Raw genomic sequence first — 17,930 nt, 5'->3', positions numbered from 1 at the left:
CTGCTGCCATGTAACAAGACACCTACTGCTGCCATGTAACAAGACACCTACTGCTACCATGTAACAAGACACCTACTGCTGCCATGTAACAAGACACCTACTGCTGCCATGTAACAAGACACCTACTGCTGCCATGTAACAAGACACCTACTGCTGCCATGTAACAAGACACCTACTGCTGCTACCATGATGCTCTGTACATCTTGAATCACATATGCGTTAACATATCTGACTCACACGGAAAGGATTGGGCACTTAGATCGCCCTCCACCATAGACTTACAAGTATGCTTGTTTACAATTAATAAATTAAACGAAGAAAGAAGATAAATAGAGAAACGTATGTTCATTAACAGTGCTCACTCAGACCTTTTTCTTTTCTGTGTATATATAGATAGATATAGATGGATAGATGGATGGATGGGTGGATAGACAGATTATAAATGGTTTCGTTATATGATTATGTAATGATACACTACAAACCATTCCTATTACGTATGACAGAATTCGAGACTGATTATTCTCTGGGGATGGCGTTTTGAATTTATTGATTGACATCGCAGGATTTACCATACACGTAAGGCAGATACTCCGTATTAAACATACTGGGACAGGACAAATATAAGAAAAGACACTACAAAGACAGGAAGATAAGTTAGCTATGTGTTTGTTTTTGAGGTGTGTGTGGAACTTTGCTGTCACTATGTCTACACGGGAACAGCGGGTAATCCTGTGTACTCAATCACATGCTCTCTGTTGATAAAACTCTTGATTTATTCGTCTAATATCAGCTTAAACAAACAACGCTTGCTGGCACACGGGACGTAAATCACCACCATCATGAGACGTCTCAGAGCGTAGCCAATGCTTTAATGATATAATTAAAAAAATCTAAAACCGAAATAGATATAGTTATACGAATATAAGAACATGCCAATGAGACGTCAACACACATGTACCATTCAAACACTATCAAACAATATACATGTGTATTACAAATACAAATGAACATTTCAAATACAAAACAAATTATAACTTAATTGTCATCACCTTAATGTTTTTTTGACAATCGCAGGTTAATGATATCAGTATATATACAAACGGGCCGATGATGCAGATATATATTACATTAGAACCCAGATTGTGCTTGGTCCTTTAAATCTAACATTCCTACGTCTCTACAATCCCTACCCTAGAGAGATATTTATTAATAGCTCAGATACCTGACGCCCAGTTTCGGAGGATATTGACCAGAGATTTGATTTCTGTGAAAGCGGCCATCTATAAAGGCAACTGAGATATCACTTATTGTATTGTTATCGCTTATTTTCAATATTGCCAACTACCTGGTGCAGAAACATATGGCGTCTACTGGGGACATACATGCAGGATGTTTGCCCTGTTGGATGATGGCCATTGCTATCGTCCTCCTTGTTTGTGACAGTATTGTACTTGCCGATCAACTGAGTGAGTATGACGTTTTAATTCGTTGGAATATTTTACATACAGATTTCCATGCCAGCAGAACATTGTGATGTGCTATGATATAGTAAACATGTATATAGTAATTCCCCCTGTGTACTGTCCTCACCTCTTACATTTATATAGTTACAACGCAAAAGAGAACGCCATTGTTGTTTAGGAAAATTAGGAAAAAACATATACACATCTGTCGCTTTATTAAGGTAATATGCTAATATACCAGAATGAATATTTATATATTGAAATCGCATATCCTAAATAATACATAATAATCACATATAATAAAGTCGCATATAAATATAAATACATAACGAAACGTCGACGCCAGAGAATGCCCAGTTTCAAATATCCACCGAAACAGATTCTGGGCGTAAAAGGCAAAAGAGCCGTAGAAATTGTATGAATGGATCACTGAACATCAGGGATGATACTATGATGTTCCCCATAAAGGTAAGCATGTCCTGCCCTACCGACAGCACCACCCACTCGCGTTAATTTGCATATCGTGTCAATTTTCTCATGTACGGTTACAAATACAGTGGAATTTGAAGTGCTTTGGACCTCCGCAAATATATCGAGTTGTCCAAAGCTCAAGAATGTTTTTAGATTGATATCTAATTAGATACCTATTGTAATTAGTATTGATCCATCCAATACAATAGCGTTTGATTTAATATACAGTGTTGTCTATTTATTCTCCCATTGTTAAAGATTCCGATATTTTATATCACATTACAATCTTAATGACAGATTTATAATATTACATTATATAGAATTCGCATTATGGAGTGAGTGAGTGAGTGAATATGGTTTTACGCCGCTTTTAGCAATATTCCAGCAATATCACGGCGGGGGGCCCCAGAAATGGGCTTCACACATTGTACCCATGTCGGGAATCGAACCCAGGTCTTCGGCGTGACATATATTAACCACGAGGCTACCCGACCGCCCCTTGCATTATGGCATAAACTGGTCTTTTACAGAAACTATTGAATTCAGAGCAAATATGTTTGATATGTTAGCTGGAAATATTCTAGTTTACTTTGAATCCAACCGACTTTCATATCATTTGTTAGTTGAATCAATGGCATTATCTTTATGTCAACTTTGTCCTAAACAACAATTATGATAACAATTCACTTTGAAGAGATAGTCAGTATGTTCGATTGTTGAATGAGTTGTTTTCTGTTTTACTCAAGTTAAACACCTTGGATGTTGCTGGAATATTGCTGACTGTATTGTCAAACAACATTCACTCACTCAGTCAAATTTCATTTGTTAGTTTACATAATTGCTGTTGCATGAAGAGACAAATTCGTAGTTGGACCTGACACTTCAAGTTTTGAACGAATTCACTATGAGCTAATTCGGACTACAAATTGATCGGATTTGATCATTTAACTGCCTCTACCCTTTACGAGATAGTTTCCCAGTATTTTGGAACAGGAAGAAGTGTTCCATCAATGTAAAGTGAACACTTTATGCGAGATTGCTAGTTTTAAAGAGTTATTTTAAACTAGTGACAATAAAAGTGTCTTCAGAAGCACCATTTCGAACCTGTCTTTTAATATATTAAAATCAGACCAGGTTTGGTTATGTCTATTGTTGGAATATCGTATCAGACAAAAGGAATAGATTACTTGTTTTAAACATGTATAAGTAAATAGTAGTGAAACATATTTCTCATCTATTAATTATCTTTATCAAAAAAAAAAAAATAATCAACATTTCGAATTGATCGAATTATTGATCGAATACATGTACATGGTAATGTCCAAAAAATGTCATTTGAAACATAAAAATATATTTTTAACGAAAACAAGACAGAAACACAAATGTGAGTTATGACAGTCACGAGAGACAGCAGGGTAGTTTCGTGATTAAAGTGTTAGCTTCCACGCCGAATGTGTGGGTTCGATTCTTCACATGGGTACGGGCGGTCGGGTAGCCTAGTGGTTAAAGCGTTAGCTCGTCATGCCGAAGACCCGGGTTCGATTCCCGACATGGGTACAATGTGTGAAGCCCATTTCTGGTGTCCCCCGCCGTGATATTGCTGGAATATTGCTAAAAGCGGCGTAAAACCTCACTCACTCACTCACTCACATGGGTACACCCATATCCGGTGTTTACGACGTGATAATCCAGACATATTGCTAAATGCGGTATGAAACAACAATACAGTCAATCAGAACTTTATATCAGATCGTTTTCTGTGTCAATTCTGTCTGTGTCGTTTATTTGCTGAAGAATTTTCAGCTTTCGGAATGGATCCTACAGCCAGTAATGACAATACAATGAACAGAATCCTCACTACGAATCAAAGCTGGTGGGATGCACAGCGGGAGTGTTCCCATCTAGGGGGAAATATGTATGTACCACCATCACAGAGCATCCCCGAAGACATCATCAGACAGCTTCATGTCAATGTACCCTACTGGGTGGGTGCGATTACATACCCCAACTGGATCTGGACAGGTATGTGGACATATTCTGAAAGGGAAATGTTCCCGTGATTATGAAAGTATTTATTACATTGAATGTCTTATAAGCACGAAAACCTGTTTAATTGTTTTTAATGTACTGGTGTTCATTAAGATTTTAAATATTTTTTAAATCAAGCAACGTCTAAGTCTGCCGATCAAGTTCTGTTTGTTTTAAGATAAAGGCTACATCATTTGTTATTTTTACTCCTAATAGGAAAAAACCCGCCCAGTTTATAAAGGAAAGATCATATACATGTTGGCCATTATCTAGTAAAGCGACATCATCATACTCTGGCTTTTAATCAATCTGTAAAACCATATCTTGCTTATCAAAACTATTTTTCTAAATTTTACATTTCGTTCAAAACTGTATTACATTGCTTTGAGAGCAAGCATGTATGTTTATTTCATATAAAGAATATCAGTGTATTACTGACGATTAAATGAGATTGAAAATGTCATAGCGAATTAATAAAAGGAAATCCAATGTCTGAAGACTCCTCTCCTCTGCAACTGATGTTTCTTAATACTGCAAATGTACTGCTTCAGGCGATCATTCCCCACTGTACAGCTACACAGGGTACCGGAGACTCACTCTGAATGACAATAAGACAAACGTAGATGGCAATTCAGCTGTAGCATGTCATCAGCACTGTAGGGAACAGCATACAGTGTTTGGTCTTCGGGTGAGTGACTGAATAAATATCTACCTTCACGTGTGGCGGTATATTTATTCTACAATTTGTAATGATTACTCACAGCGAATTAAACATAACTCGAGTTGTTGATAACATTTGCTGAAGCCAGGGTGTTCAATTGGAACTACTAATTAATAGACAGTCATACACACAGTCGTTTTGTTCCAAACTACGGTTATAGCGAACTCACAGGGACCGCTAATTTTAGCTCGTTATAACCGTTATTCGTTACAAGCATATACACAGCATACATACAGCAAATTGCCGGGACTAAATAACAGTTCGTTTTATCCATCAGTTGGTTATGAGCGTGTTTGTTATAAAAGTAGTTTACTGTACATGAAATGCAAAGAGGCACATTCAGGTGTGTTAAATATTTTCTTGACTTTGTAATTGATGATGAGTATTTGATTTCCCTGGTGAAAGTGATTTTGTAGACCTCTTGGTAGTTACGCCTTTTCTTTAAATGATATTTCTCCCCTATTTTACATAATTACGTGAGGAGTTTACTCTGTTTTTGGCGCTGTACTTAAGCCATAAGTATGTGTACGCCTGAAGTGAGTACCCCCTTCGTGTTTAATTTAGGGTGTACATCCTCGCTACACCTTCACCAATAAAAAAACAAACCATTCTAAATGTTAATTGCTTGCCCAGATATACATGGGCTTAATGGACGCTGATTCACAATGCGTTAGTAGCTCTACGACTGTTGTATCTGTGCTATCAAACTAGACGGAAGCACTATGGCCACTGTTTATCTGAACCCAGTGCCATAGCGACCAGGGTTTGTTATCCTGTTTGTTTCATGCGCCTGGCTTCGATTAAAATAAATTTATAGCTGTTATGATATTGACAATAGCCTTACAACTAATGCTACAGATAAATCAAGATATTGCACACATTACTGAGTTGTCACGCTTAATGCTGGTGCGTTGGTGCCACATTTGTCTTGTCTGATACTTCTTCGCATGACCCATTGACCATTGACCATTGACCATGAGGGCAACTTCTATTGTTAAGCATTTTACAGGATACTTACATACATACACTCCAAGATGAATATAAGGTTGACATGGACCCTAACGTCTTTCTTCTTCGGTGTTTTCAATGCGACGTCTCGGTACAGATGCCAGTAACTTTATGAAGCATGAATAACTAAGTGGCAATCCATCAGTCAACCCTGTCTTCGTTGATTATACCGCTTCTAAATGTCACATTATTTAAGAAATATACGACGAGTGGCAATTGTTTGTCCTACATTAAAAAAACATTGCAGGGAGAATTAAAAATGAGGGGCGCATCCCAGAGCGGTTTATCCTTCCTGCAGTTTTTTTTTGTACGATAAACAACGACCCCGAGTCGTTTATTTCTAATATGAGATATCAGTAGTATGTACACCCTTTTTAAGCATGTTACTAAAATGTACAAGCTTTAAACTATTTATACGTATTTAAGTAATGATCACTCCCTGAATAGAACCTGACCTCGACAATGTCGAAAAAGTCGATTTTATGAACAGGTGGGTTAAATGTGTTTTTTCCCTCATATACTCACATTTTTCACGTCGATCATCTGTACCCTTTCTCCCAATGCAGATTGTCATATCATATCTACTTTTGGATGGGATCGTTTGGCCATTGTGTTTATCTACGTTGCCCAGCTACATCTATGAGCAACAAATCACGAGACACTTCCCCCTAAAAAACGGTGTCAAGATGCGAGCGCATGTTCGAATCTCTATAAATGACGTCATGATATAACAATGTTTTATCGTGAAATAAACCACGCTTCGTTCTTAATTTTCTTTGCGATTTATCGGGTAGATATCTTTTATTTACCGATATTACACAGATGCTGACATAACGTGCTGTTCACCAGAACGTGGGTGACATTGTTCTAAAATACCAGTGATGTTGGATCTTTACAGGGAGACGGGTGCTATTGTCTCGGTAACTGGCTGAACAGTACTGACTTGTCATCAAAGAGAGCATCTGAAGTGCGGTGTCCCGGGAACTATGAGGAATTCTGCGGAAATGACAACGGAGTATCGGTGTACAGAATGGGTAATACTAGTACCATTTCCTTTCTTTTCGACGAAATCAAAATGAATAGTTGAATATCTTCGCGTAATATGCGTCCAAAATGTGTTCCTTTGTTCAAGTCATATTGCTTCTGTGCTGTTCCGTGTACCTAATAGTAATATATTACAGTCGATCATGCTCTGCCCATGATGATTTCAAAGAGAATAATGCGACTCGTGGTCAAAAGCTGTTTCGTCAGAATTACAACATGCAGGGACTTTCAAAATGGTTTATGGTAGACGTGTAGAGGACATTTCTAAATTTGGCGCACCGGTAACCTAAATGATATCCAATTTTAACTTTTACCATATGCCCCTGTGTTTGTTCAGGTGAACACTTGACTTGCCTTTGGGTGTATTTGTGACGGGTGCACACCTTTTCGCGTATCATCACTAACTGATAATGATTCATATACATAATGCTTATGATGCAGTTGGACTCTTTGGTAGATAAAGGGTTCTATCGCTTCTGCATATACATGTAGTTACAACGTAAAAAGCAAAACGAAAGTTAATATTCTGCCTCCGCAGAATGAAGGCCTTACACCTAATTCTTCTTCAATCAATCCCCATTCAATGTATATGATTTAACGCATTAGGTGCGTTTTGCATTGAGGCGCGCTTTGGTCTTGGAATATAATTACTGATGGTAGATGTGTATGTATACATGAATGTTTCGTGAATAGAAAACGTCAACGTTGTACCCCTCCCAACGAGCGGATGCTGCTATGTTGGCGTGAACAGAGATCGACCAAGGGTTGACAACTTGTTCCACATCCGATATCGCGGCACGACGTACTACCCATATCTCAAGTGTGACAGCGCTTGTGATGTCCGCCGGAGAATGTCGGCATGTGAGAAGAACTCTGTGAAAAGTTCTGGAAGTAAGACAGCTATGAATGGGTTGAAATATTTATGTAATAAACTTTAGGGCTGGTCAACATTTACTACCCGGGTACCCACCCCGCTATTACATGACCCTACCCTGGTACCTGCTGTAGGCCTCAAGAGATAGGTACAAACTGTCCGATTTGGGAAAAGTTTGACCGTAGTCCTGGCAAAATAGTTAGATACACGTATAAAACGATCTGGTCATGCATATGCACTGATGTTTACTGCATGAAGTTTTATCTTTTTTTTTCAAAGATATAAAAGGCAGAAGGAATGCGTGCATAGTCAGAAAGAAATGGGAACAGAAGTGACTTGTAGTGTGACCATAGAGTTTTAGATAAGTTTTGTCATTAAAAAATATATCACGTGACTAACCACGGGTCCGGGTAGTCCTGTGGGTACCCGGGTCCTGGCTCAGTACCCAACTCGACCCGAGTACCCGAGTTACCCGCCCCAGCCCTAATGTACGATATTGCGTGCATGATTGTTCCAACTAAATGTTCACATGTAATTGCACCCATGATGTAGTTATCATAATTCAGTTTTAATGTGTACATCTAATGTTAATTACCCATGAAGATCCGGGGTAGAATAGGTCTTCAGCAACCAATGCTTGCTGTAAAAGGCGACTATGCTTGTCGTAAGAGGCGACTAACGGGATCGGGTGGTCAGGCTCGCGGATGAATGTCATCGTATCCCAATTGCGTAGATAGATGCTCATGATATCAATCACTGGATTGTCTGGTCAGGACTCGATAATTTACAGACCACCGTTATATGCCTGGAATATTGCTAGGTGCGGCGTTAAACATCAAACAACCAAATTTGATGTTAACATGTATTGATTTCACACTTATTACTCTTGCAAAATGTGAAACTATATCATATAACTTTCTGTGATATCGAGTAAGTGAGTGTGGGGGTGAATGAGAGACTGGGTGTGGTTGGTGGGGTGGGGGTTCGGGGAAGGGGGTTGAGTGTTTGAGACACTGAGTGAGTGAGGGTGAGTGAGCGAGCGAGTGGTTAACGCTGCTTTGAACTGTAGCACAGTAATATAACGCTGTGTCAGTTGAATGTTGAAGAAAGGTGATGTCGGTGTCAGACCCACGTGCACGGGTTTGATGCTGACAAACCTATCGCCAAAATCAGTGGAAATGTGGGATTCGAACCTACGCTCTTCGACGCAAAGTTATGGGTTGTTGTACTTCTCTCGCAATAGCTTCGAAGAATGTTTGACATTGTGTGAAGATAGACGACATCGTCGCTTAATATCGGGTTGTGTGTATGTTTACAGACCCGCACTGCGAAGGTAAAGTATGCTTAAGGTATGTGCCCAGATCCTGGGTGGCCTCGAACACAGAATGCTCGTTGATCAAAGTGACAGCCGAGAACGCCGGAAACCTTACACTGGCGATTGTGTCAAGGCCCCAGGACATATATCAACAATACTGGGTCGGTCTGGAGAGAGAGTCGGTGAGAAAATGGGTCGATGGTAAGTAGAGACACTTGGCGTATACTATTCGAAATCAAGCTGATGTGAAACTAATATATAGGGCAAACAAATGTAACCAATAACGTAATTAGATTACATATTGTGGATTCTAGATCCGTAGATACATAGGAGGTGAGGTGAAGTGGGGTTTAACGTCGCGTCCAAGATTTTGCACTTATATAGCGACGGGCATGCACGTGTGTGTGTTGTGTGGCTGCCTGTACTGTTGCTGTTGCCGATTAATAGTGCTAGCCCACTGGCATACCATGCCACAGTTTAATATGAATGCCCCACTCAGACACAGTATACTGACTCCGAGCTGGCCAGTCCTTGTTTTCGCCCCTTAATGCCGAGCACCAGACAGGGTAACAATAAGTACCATCTTTTATCGTCTTTTGGTTTGACGCAACCGGGGATCGAACCCAAGACCTTCCGCTCTTCGGGCGGACGCTCTACCACCAGACCACGGAAGCGGTCCGATACATAGGAACGATGTGAGCCATTATATGCAGTCATACGGCTTCGAATTCATGTGGTGAAGCACGTTACCATCACGTTATAGTCGCCAGTACGAGGTGTCTTCATGGTGTTTAGTGAATCTGAAGACCTTAAAGGAAAAAAGACCTGGGGTAATCGTTGCTGATCACGTGCCATGTTTTCAGATGAGTCACGACTCAATTTGCATTTCCTTGATAGGCGTGGTTCTGTCTGGCAACGTCGAAATGAACGTAAAGCCAATTTCAACCTGAGACATCATGACAGACTTGGCGATGGATCAGTTATGGTGTGAGGTGGCATAAGTATGATTGAAATCCATATTGTGTGAGGAAGTGTCACTGGACAGTACTATCGGGACAACATACTGACACCGTTTGCCGTCCCTTTGAGAGGCTTGTGGGTCGACGTTTTCTCATTCAGAACAACGCCCGTACTCACCTTGCACAAATCGTCATTGTTCACCGCTAGCACCACACTCCCATGCAATGTCATGGCCAGCATTGAATAAAATCCACAAATTCCCTTCCATATTCATAAGAAACCTCTGCAAAGAGCAGACTTGATTGCACGATTATTGTGTTTTTGAATCACTATCAAATAGTGATGATACCAGGTGTTCGCGAAAAAGTGAGCATATCCTGTCTCACCGGCGGCACCAGTCACAGACACTTGCAAAGGGGTCAATTGTCTCACTTAGGGAACATATTGTACAAGTTGAAATAGGGAACCCAGACCTTTCCCCCATTGAACACGTCTGGGGCATGACAAAGGGACCGTTGTGTACGTCATAGGCCGCCGACCGCGTTGGCTGAACTTGGCCAGACGCTGCAAGATTACTGGAACAGACTCCCTTATATCGGCATTAAGAGACTCGTCGAGGGAATGAATAATTGATCATTCTTGGCGGTATTATGCACTACTTAAACGTCAACTTTGACTTTCACATCCTTCAAGATCGTTGGCTGTCACATCTACAATAATACATCACTACTGGCTATAATGTGTTCCCATTCGTTTTATAAACATCATCGGGTGGTCAGGCTCGCTGACTTGGTTGAAGCATGTCATCGATCCCAATTGCGTGGAACAATGCTCATGATATCAATCACTGGACTGTCTAGTCCAGACTCGATTATTTACAGACCGCCGTCATATAGCTGCAATATTGCTGAGTGCGGCGTAAAACAACCAACTGTGTTATCATACTTCTAATACTGGAAACTAATATCTCGTACGGTGTTGGAAAGTTTAATTTATCCCGAGTATCTCTACTTTTTTAAAGAGATTATATATGACGTATATCGTCATTAATAATTGATAAAGGCAAGGCATTTAACTGACTTAGCCAAGTTTTCACCCTTGCTGGAATTCTCTGTCTCGGTCGTAGCGCCGCCAGTGTTTATTACAAAACAAATGGTGTCATCAAGTTAAGACGATCTGATCGATAATCAAGATCTATATTGTAATAAAACGCGTATTAAGTGCATGAAATTACTTGTACACCGTGATTAAAAACATGAAAAGATCTGGGAAACATATGTCGGCGCCCAGTTGTCGGTGTACACGCTTCGCAAACCTTGCAACCGACTGAAATCTACACGGCAGTCAACATGTCGTTTAAAGAGTGAGTGAGTGAGTGAGTGAGTGAGTGAGTGAGTGAGTGAGTGAGTGAGTAAATAAAATGTGACGTCGCATCGGCATATGTTCTACCATATAGCCATTTAAAAACAAATTTGTCAAACACATTTTGCAATAACAATATTATTTCTAACTGTTTAAAACACGGGCTATAAAGACAAACGGGAACGGTCAGGCATAACAGGTCTCTACAGACGTCTAGGCTCTATAAGTTGTTTTAAGAGCCGCATGTCGATTTCGTTGCGCAATTTTCATTGGACGATACATAGAGTCGTTCGTTCAGCCAAAATATCATTCAGAAAGTTCAGCCTAGTTCGTCAAGGGTGGAAACTGGACTTTTATAGTCAGTAAACTCCCTTGCCTCGGGAAGATGCCGAATAGATTGTACAGTGAATAAACTGTCGATACATATTTGAAATACCTTGGCATCCATTTTATGTTACAACATCAAAATCAGTCGTTTATTTATATTTATATTTATTTTATTTTTTTCAGGTAACCAAGTGACTTTGCCTTCAGTCCTCTTTAATGGTGCATCTAGTACACTTCCAAAATGCCTTGCTGTAGGCAAGACTTCATCTACGCCGGCCATTTTCTTTTGGATTGAATGCTCCAAACGCTACGGGTCTGTCTGTGAAGGTTGTAAGTGTTTTAAGCTTTTCATTTTAAAGACAAAATCACAATGTACGTACCATGCTTATGTTTATCTTTATCAATGTTAATTTCGTTCATACCTTATGGCGTATGTTGTATAACAGTTAAGGTATCATCTTTGTCAATAGAATTTATGTATTGTCATAATGTTGTGTCTTTATAACGGTTGACTCAGTTCGCGTTTCTATTCTTTTATTTATAGATACGTGTTCACCACGGCTTTATCTATAGTGTGGACATTTTTCTGATTTTACAAAACGAGTAAAAGCATTAATTGCATTTCAAGTGTGAGAGCATTTATGTTAACAAATACTTGATCCAAGTAAAACTAAGATGCGTTTCTCTTCCTGATGAAACGACGAGAAAAAGAGAGAACATTCATGTTAATACATACTGTATATATTACCTGTTCTTAGTAAAATTACGACCATCAACTGTGGCGCCCAGCACAGGTATGACACCTACAGCACGTGTTACCTCAATAAGAAACACAACAATGCCAACCGGTCACAAAACCTATCCGTCGACCACATATAACACCACGCTGTTGCACCTGGTGACTGACACTGCTGGACACAAATCTCAGAATATTGGTAAATATTCCATATTGCCATACAAGATAATTCATTATTTGCATTTTGTCCATTCCATGGAGTTGATGCAAATGTTCTGCGACTGCCATAAGGATGGTGACTGACAATGTTGGACACAAAAGTCTGAATATTGGGGGCGGCGGTCGGGTAGCCTAGTGGTTAAAGCGTTCGTTCGTCACGCCGAAGACCCGGGTTCGATTCCCGACATGGGTACAATGTGTGGAGCCCATTTTTGGTGTCCCCAGCCGTGATATTGCTGGAATATTGCCAAAAGCGGCGTAAAACCATACTCACTCACTCTGAATATTGGAAAATATTCCATACAAGATTGCGACACAATTAGTTTTTTGCAGTTGGTTCTTTCCATGAGAGTTTATAAACATAATCACAGATTACCATAAGGAGTTTACATTGTGTACACATGTAGGAGTAAACAACCACCTTTAATTTAATATAATAAGAGCATTTGTTTGGCGCTGTTTTACATCGTGGTTGCTAAAAGCGCACTTTTTACCGTGGTCAATGGATCAGTGTGCACACAATAATCATTCTCAGCTCCCTGGGGATTATACAACCCAAGCTGCCTGCGAGGTTAGCCATCTCATCCTACCGGTTATATTACACCATAGACACGTGCTACATGACAGCCTTGACGTCTAACTGTAGAGACCTGTTATGCGTAACCGTTCCCCGAACACTGTTGCCATTGCAGCTTTACAGTGACTCGTGAATGTAAGTTCTTCAAGCTGTAGCTTTCAGTTTGTTTGGACTCAGTGCCTGATAAATTGATCTGAACTGATGCACTTTTCACTACATACATTGTTTGTGGTATCATGTAACTTTATATACATCAGTTTTTGTATAAATACCAGAGTACAGTATTGAGTACTGTGCTATGGAGAAGGGCATGGGGATGTTCCAACATCAATGAATTGTTGTATCCCTGGTAGATTATTCGAATTTACATCACAGTTTTGATTAGAGTGAGTTAGTAACTTGGGTTTAACTCCGCTTTGAAAGTATTACAGTTATATCACAGGGTGCCAACTTGATGTGGGAGAAAATCCAGGAGTAATGCACGTTTACAACGGTGGTGAAGAACCGGGATTCGAACCCATAAACAAAGGTAGCTGTTGACCTGAAGGGACACAAGTCCCAAAGAATTGCTGCTCCTAAGACGACTGGGAAACCCATGCCCCCAGTTTAAATAAGATGGATGTTTGTCTTTCAGGTGTCTACGTGGGCGTTGTCATTGGAAGTTTGGTATTGCTATGTGGCGTCATGGTTCTGGTATTCACATACAGGTACACCGACTCCAATAGGATGACTCTAGTGTACTTAAAGGCAATGATCATACATGTAATGATAAATAAAGAATAACAACCATGATCAATCACCTGAGTACAGAACGACGTCTTGTAAAGACAGATGAGGGTAGTTTAATGCCGTTTTATAATGAAAATTGGAGTAAAAAAGAGAGCTACTCTCCATATTTTCTCCACTCTCAAATTTCTATACATATCTAATGGGCAATAATCAGTCATTTGAACTAATTGAACACCAATACACTAAAGACAGAAAAGAGGCGTTTTAAGTCAGAACGTATGCGCTTCTAAACAGAGCAAAATTAAAATTGAGATTATCATTGTTGATATTGATAGTATAACACTCCCTCGACCATATATATCAGAGTGATTCGTAAAGTCATAGGATACAAATGTCTGATCTAAAACGTACGTCAACCCAACACATACAACACGTCAGTTTCATTTATTATAAAACAGAGAAGAACGGTGTACGGAAGGGTAACCGCATATATACTAGTACGTCCTAATGTATACAGCTTCCTTGTAAGGTACTGTATTGGTTCCTGTCGTTTCAAGGTCAGTGACATGTTATTACAATATTTAAACCTCCTCCATCGTTTACTGTAAACCAAATTCAACTTTCCTTTTCCAAGCTTATGATAAATTGCCGTAGATCTATAGAACATATATTGATTAATGATTATATATTTTATATTGCCTGTAAAATGGTAGGAAAATGACTTCAGATTTATATTTCAGAATGAAGAGGTTGTGCTTCCGAGCCAAACTAACGGTTTCAAATAGTCAAACTATAGGCTTCAATGCATCAGCAACCAATGCCCCATACTCTGCAGCTACGGCCCTATCAGGAGACGATAATGACGGCTACGAGGTCCCGGTGCCTTTAGACACAAGCAGTTGGAACTCGCCATATTACTCCGCGGTTCCTACAGCAACAGTGAAACCGAACAGTCACATTCAAAAAGCGTTGTGGACGCGAAACACCAAGGACACAGAACAGGAGCTTTATTGCAATATCAAGTCTGAAAACGACGGGCGTGATCAGCCGGAGAGGTTATCAGGCTGTTTTAACCAAAAGCCGGACAAGGGCTGTTATGAAAACATAATTTTACAATCGGGTGGACAAGAGGACACAGAGGAGACCATGCAGGTCACCAGGGCAGTAAGACACTTTCAGAATACGAATGAAGCAATGCATGATGGTTCTGGTGTAAAGGACGCTCACATGGATGGTGTAACAGTTGAGGACGACGATGGCATATATCAGCTTGCTGGGGAAGTAGATCAGATGGACGATAGATGCATGTGTAAACTAGCGAGTGAACCAAACAGTGACAAGAGAAGGTCGGATGCTCCTTACAATACACTTGGACAAAGAATGAACCATACTGCCACAAGGGAAGGCTCTCACACGAACGTGTATGATCGTGTGACCAATACGTCAAGCCGAGATGGTTATGACTCTATGACAAGACAAACTCCCACCGAGATCAGCGACAACGTCTACAGTCATGCCGGAGACGTTGACGCTGATTTTAAACTGGATGGCGTTGACGACAGATACGACACTACACAACGTCAGCCACAACGGCCGCGACCGGATGACTATAGTTATGCGCACGAATTAGATTTAGATGATGATTGTGGTGTGGATGGGGACTGGGAGACGGATGACGATACGTATCAGTATATCGAAGATGTGGAAGATCTCAGTTTTGATGACAGTGCACACATGACACATGCTGAACCCACATCTACCAACACTGGACCATCTCATCACACTAGTGCTAACAGTGATGAAGATAGGTGTTACTACAATTTATCCTTCACAGCACAAGGGGAGAATGGTATGTCCACACCTAGTGGCACTTCAGGAGACGACGGTGTAAACAGTAGAGAAGGAATATCCGATGCTTGAAGTCCAAAGCGTTGTGGCTAACGTAAACAATATCACAGTTTGTTTGTTTGTTTGTTGTTGTTTAACGCCACACATATATTCCAGCAATATGACGGCGTCCTGTGAATAGTTGATCCTGGAACAGATAATCCAGATAATTATGAGCAGCGATCTACGCCATCGGGGTACGATGACACGCAATCAACCAAGTCACCCAGCCCGACCACCCAATCTACCTCACCTCTTTCGACCAGCATCGATTGTTGTTCCAACCCGGAATTCTCACTGGAGATCTCATTGATTTGAATCATGACATTAAGTTGTGAATTACTTGATTTGCTTAGAATTTGATAGCAATGGATAATGTAACTCACAACGTTCGGTGTGCAAGTGAACATATATACATTGAAGAATAAAAGTAAAAGTTTATTGTGATTATATAAATGCATTAAAAACTGCTATATTCCCGTTATCAGCCGCCTCTCCGTTACATTGGAACACGCTTGTACAGCTTCTAGTTCTGGTATGCCCTGTTGTATACATAGCGCAGTACCAGGTGTTGAAGAACTGCAGTCTGTGGGAGAACTGTTGTAAGTGACACAAAGAAACATTGAGCTCCAGTCAAGGGAAGATTTCCTTATCCGCTTCAGGACGGTTTATTGTCCCGGTGAGCCAAGGACAACATCTTGCTGCATTGTTGAATTAGTATTACGAATTCCACATTAGAGTGTAGAAACTTTTTGTGTACAATTTTGATTATTCTATGCAAGGAGAAAAACCGTATGCTTTATATACAGACAAACCCAGGTGAGACTCAAGAGAAACAAATATCATCCTCAAGCACGGCCTCTTGACGTCGACTATACCTTCGGTATTAATGGTGACGTGGCATTACGACAGCTAAATAAAGAATATACAGTGTACATTTTGATTTTTTGATTATGTGCAGACGGGAGGTTGAGAAATATATCCTTCTGATTTTGTGAACATAATGAACAGATTAAAATGGGGATGTGGGCAGTCGTCTGAGGCGCTGCGATTCGCTATGCAGAGTTTCGTCCCTAGGGCACGCCAGAAACCTATGATTGTAGGTTCGAATCCCGGTTCACCCCGATTATGTTTCTAGGTGTGTCAGCACCATACCCGTGCTCTTGGGTTTCACCGAAGTGTTTCACCAGGTGTTCGCGAAAAGGTTTAACGTATCCTGAAACGCCGGTTGCACCCGTCACAAACACATGCAAAGGCAGAGCAGATATTCATCTGTAAAAACACGGGAACATACGGTTCAAGTCAAAATAAGGAATTACATCGGACATCATACTTGTCACTGATGCGTCAGATGTGGAAATGTCCCCCACATGTCCACCACAATAAAACCCGCTGAAAGTTTTACTGAGGCCTTGAATGGTGTAACCCTGTTAAAACAGCTTCTGGGTCAAGAGTCGAATGACGCTCCCTAATATGTTGGTAGAAAGAGCATGCTCGACCGTGCCTCAAAAGTTGTGAAATGTAGACACTAAGGGCTGGAACTGCAGGAATATTGCTCGACATAAAGGGAAAGTTGACTATTGGAATAGGATAAGTAAAATATATTGTAAGGTTCGATCGGAAACGTATGGGTACAATAATAAAACAGAGTACAGACAATAAATGATTTTTTTGCTAACTTGGTAGTAGTTGGTGTTTAATAAAATTAAATTGTGTCTGATCAAGGTCACTAGCAATAACCAGTGGGTCTATTTGGGTACCCACATGTACACAACCCGATGTTGACCGTGTTATTGGGGTATTCTATAACATTTCGTGGTGACATATGGATAGTTCTGAGTGGGGCATTCATGTTAAACTGTGGCATGGCATCTAAGTTGGCGGGCACTATGAACTGGCAGAAGCCCAGACTAATACATATATACGCACACGTGCGCACGCACGCACACACACACAACGTTGCTAAATTCGTGCAAAAATCTTGAACCAAAGAATTATGCCATAGAAGAGATAAGAATCTTCATCCGTCAGGAAGGAAATTGCAGCACCGTTTTTACCCTCTCGACCTGTCAGACTAAAGTACTCACGGAAATGAAAAAAAACTGTTTTTCTCAATTCAAAAATCGACACAAAGTGTTACGTAGCTGTAAATACGAAATGACAAAACAACTCGAAAAGTACTAGTCTGGATTTGCTAGTTTGATCTCAG

General features: G+C 40.3%; 1 protein-coding gene across 1 annotated transcript; it reads left to right on the top strand.

Annotated features, from left to right (window-relative positions):
• The first annotated feature begins 1,360 nt into the window (after positions 1 to 1,360).
• Positions 1,361 to 15,754, top strand: LOC139444346 (uncharacterized). The gene is made up of 11 exons (XM_071225282.1): positions 1,361 to 1,466; positions 3,738 to 3,956; positions 4,514 to 4,650; positions 6,590 to 6,725; positions 7,429 to 7,626; positions 8,928 to 9,125; positions 11,757 to 11,903; positions 12,332 to 12,508; positions 13,740 to 13,812; positions 14,575 to 15,560; positions 15,639 to 15,754. Exons 1-11 carry the CDS (start codon positions 1,361 to 1,363, stop codon positions 15,752 to 15,754), a joined length of 2,493 nt encoding a protein of 830 aa, XP_071081383.1.
• The last annotated feature ends 2,176 nt before the right edge of the window (positions 15,755 to 17,930 follow it).

This window comes from Haliotis cracherodii, unplaced genomic scaffold (genome assembly GCF_022045235.1).
Source record: "Haliotis cracherodii isolate W230 unplaced genomic scaffold, xgHalCrac1.p SCAF_5, whole genome shotgun sequence".
Lineage (NCBI taxonomy): Eukaryota > Metazoa > Mollusca > Gastropoda > Lepetellida > Haliotidae > Haliotis > Haliotis cracherodii.
The sequence above is the reverse complement of the archived record's forward strand: the minus strand, read 5'-3'. Positions and strand labels throughout refer to the sequence as shown.

What these genes read in the sequence shown, in the direction of transcription:
- LOC139444346 (XM_071225282.1), top strand. Translation starts at nt 1,361, where the DNA reads ATGGCGTCTACTGGGGACATACATGCAGGATGTTTGCCCTGTTGGATG. An exon ending in GGTGAGAAAATGGGTCGATG is followed by an intron (nt 9,126 to 11,756) that starts GTAAGTAGAGAC and finishes TATTTTTTTCAG; the next exon opens with GTAACCAAGTGACTTTGCCT. An exon ending in ACACAAATCTCAGAATATTG is followed by an intron (nt 12,509 to 13,739) that starts GTAAATATTCCA and finishes TTTGTCTTTCAG; the next exon opens with GTGTCTACGTGGGCGTTGTC.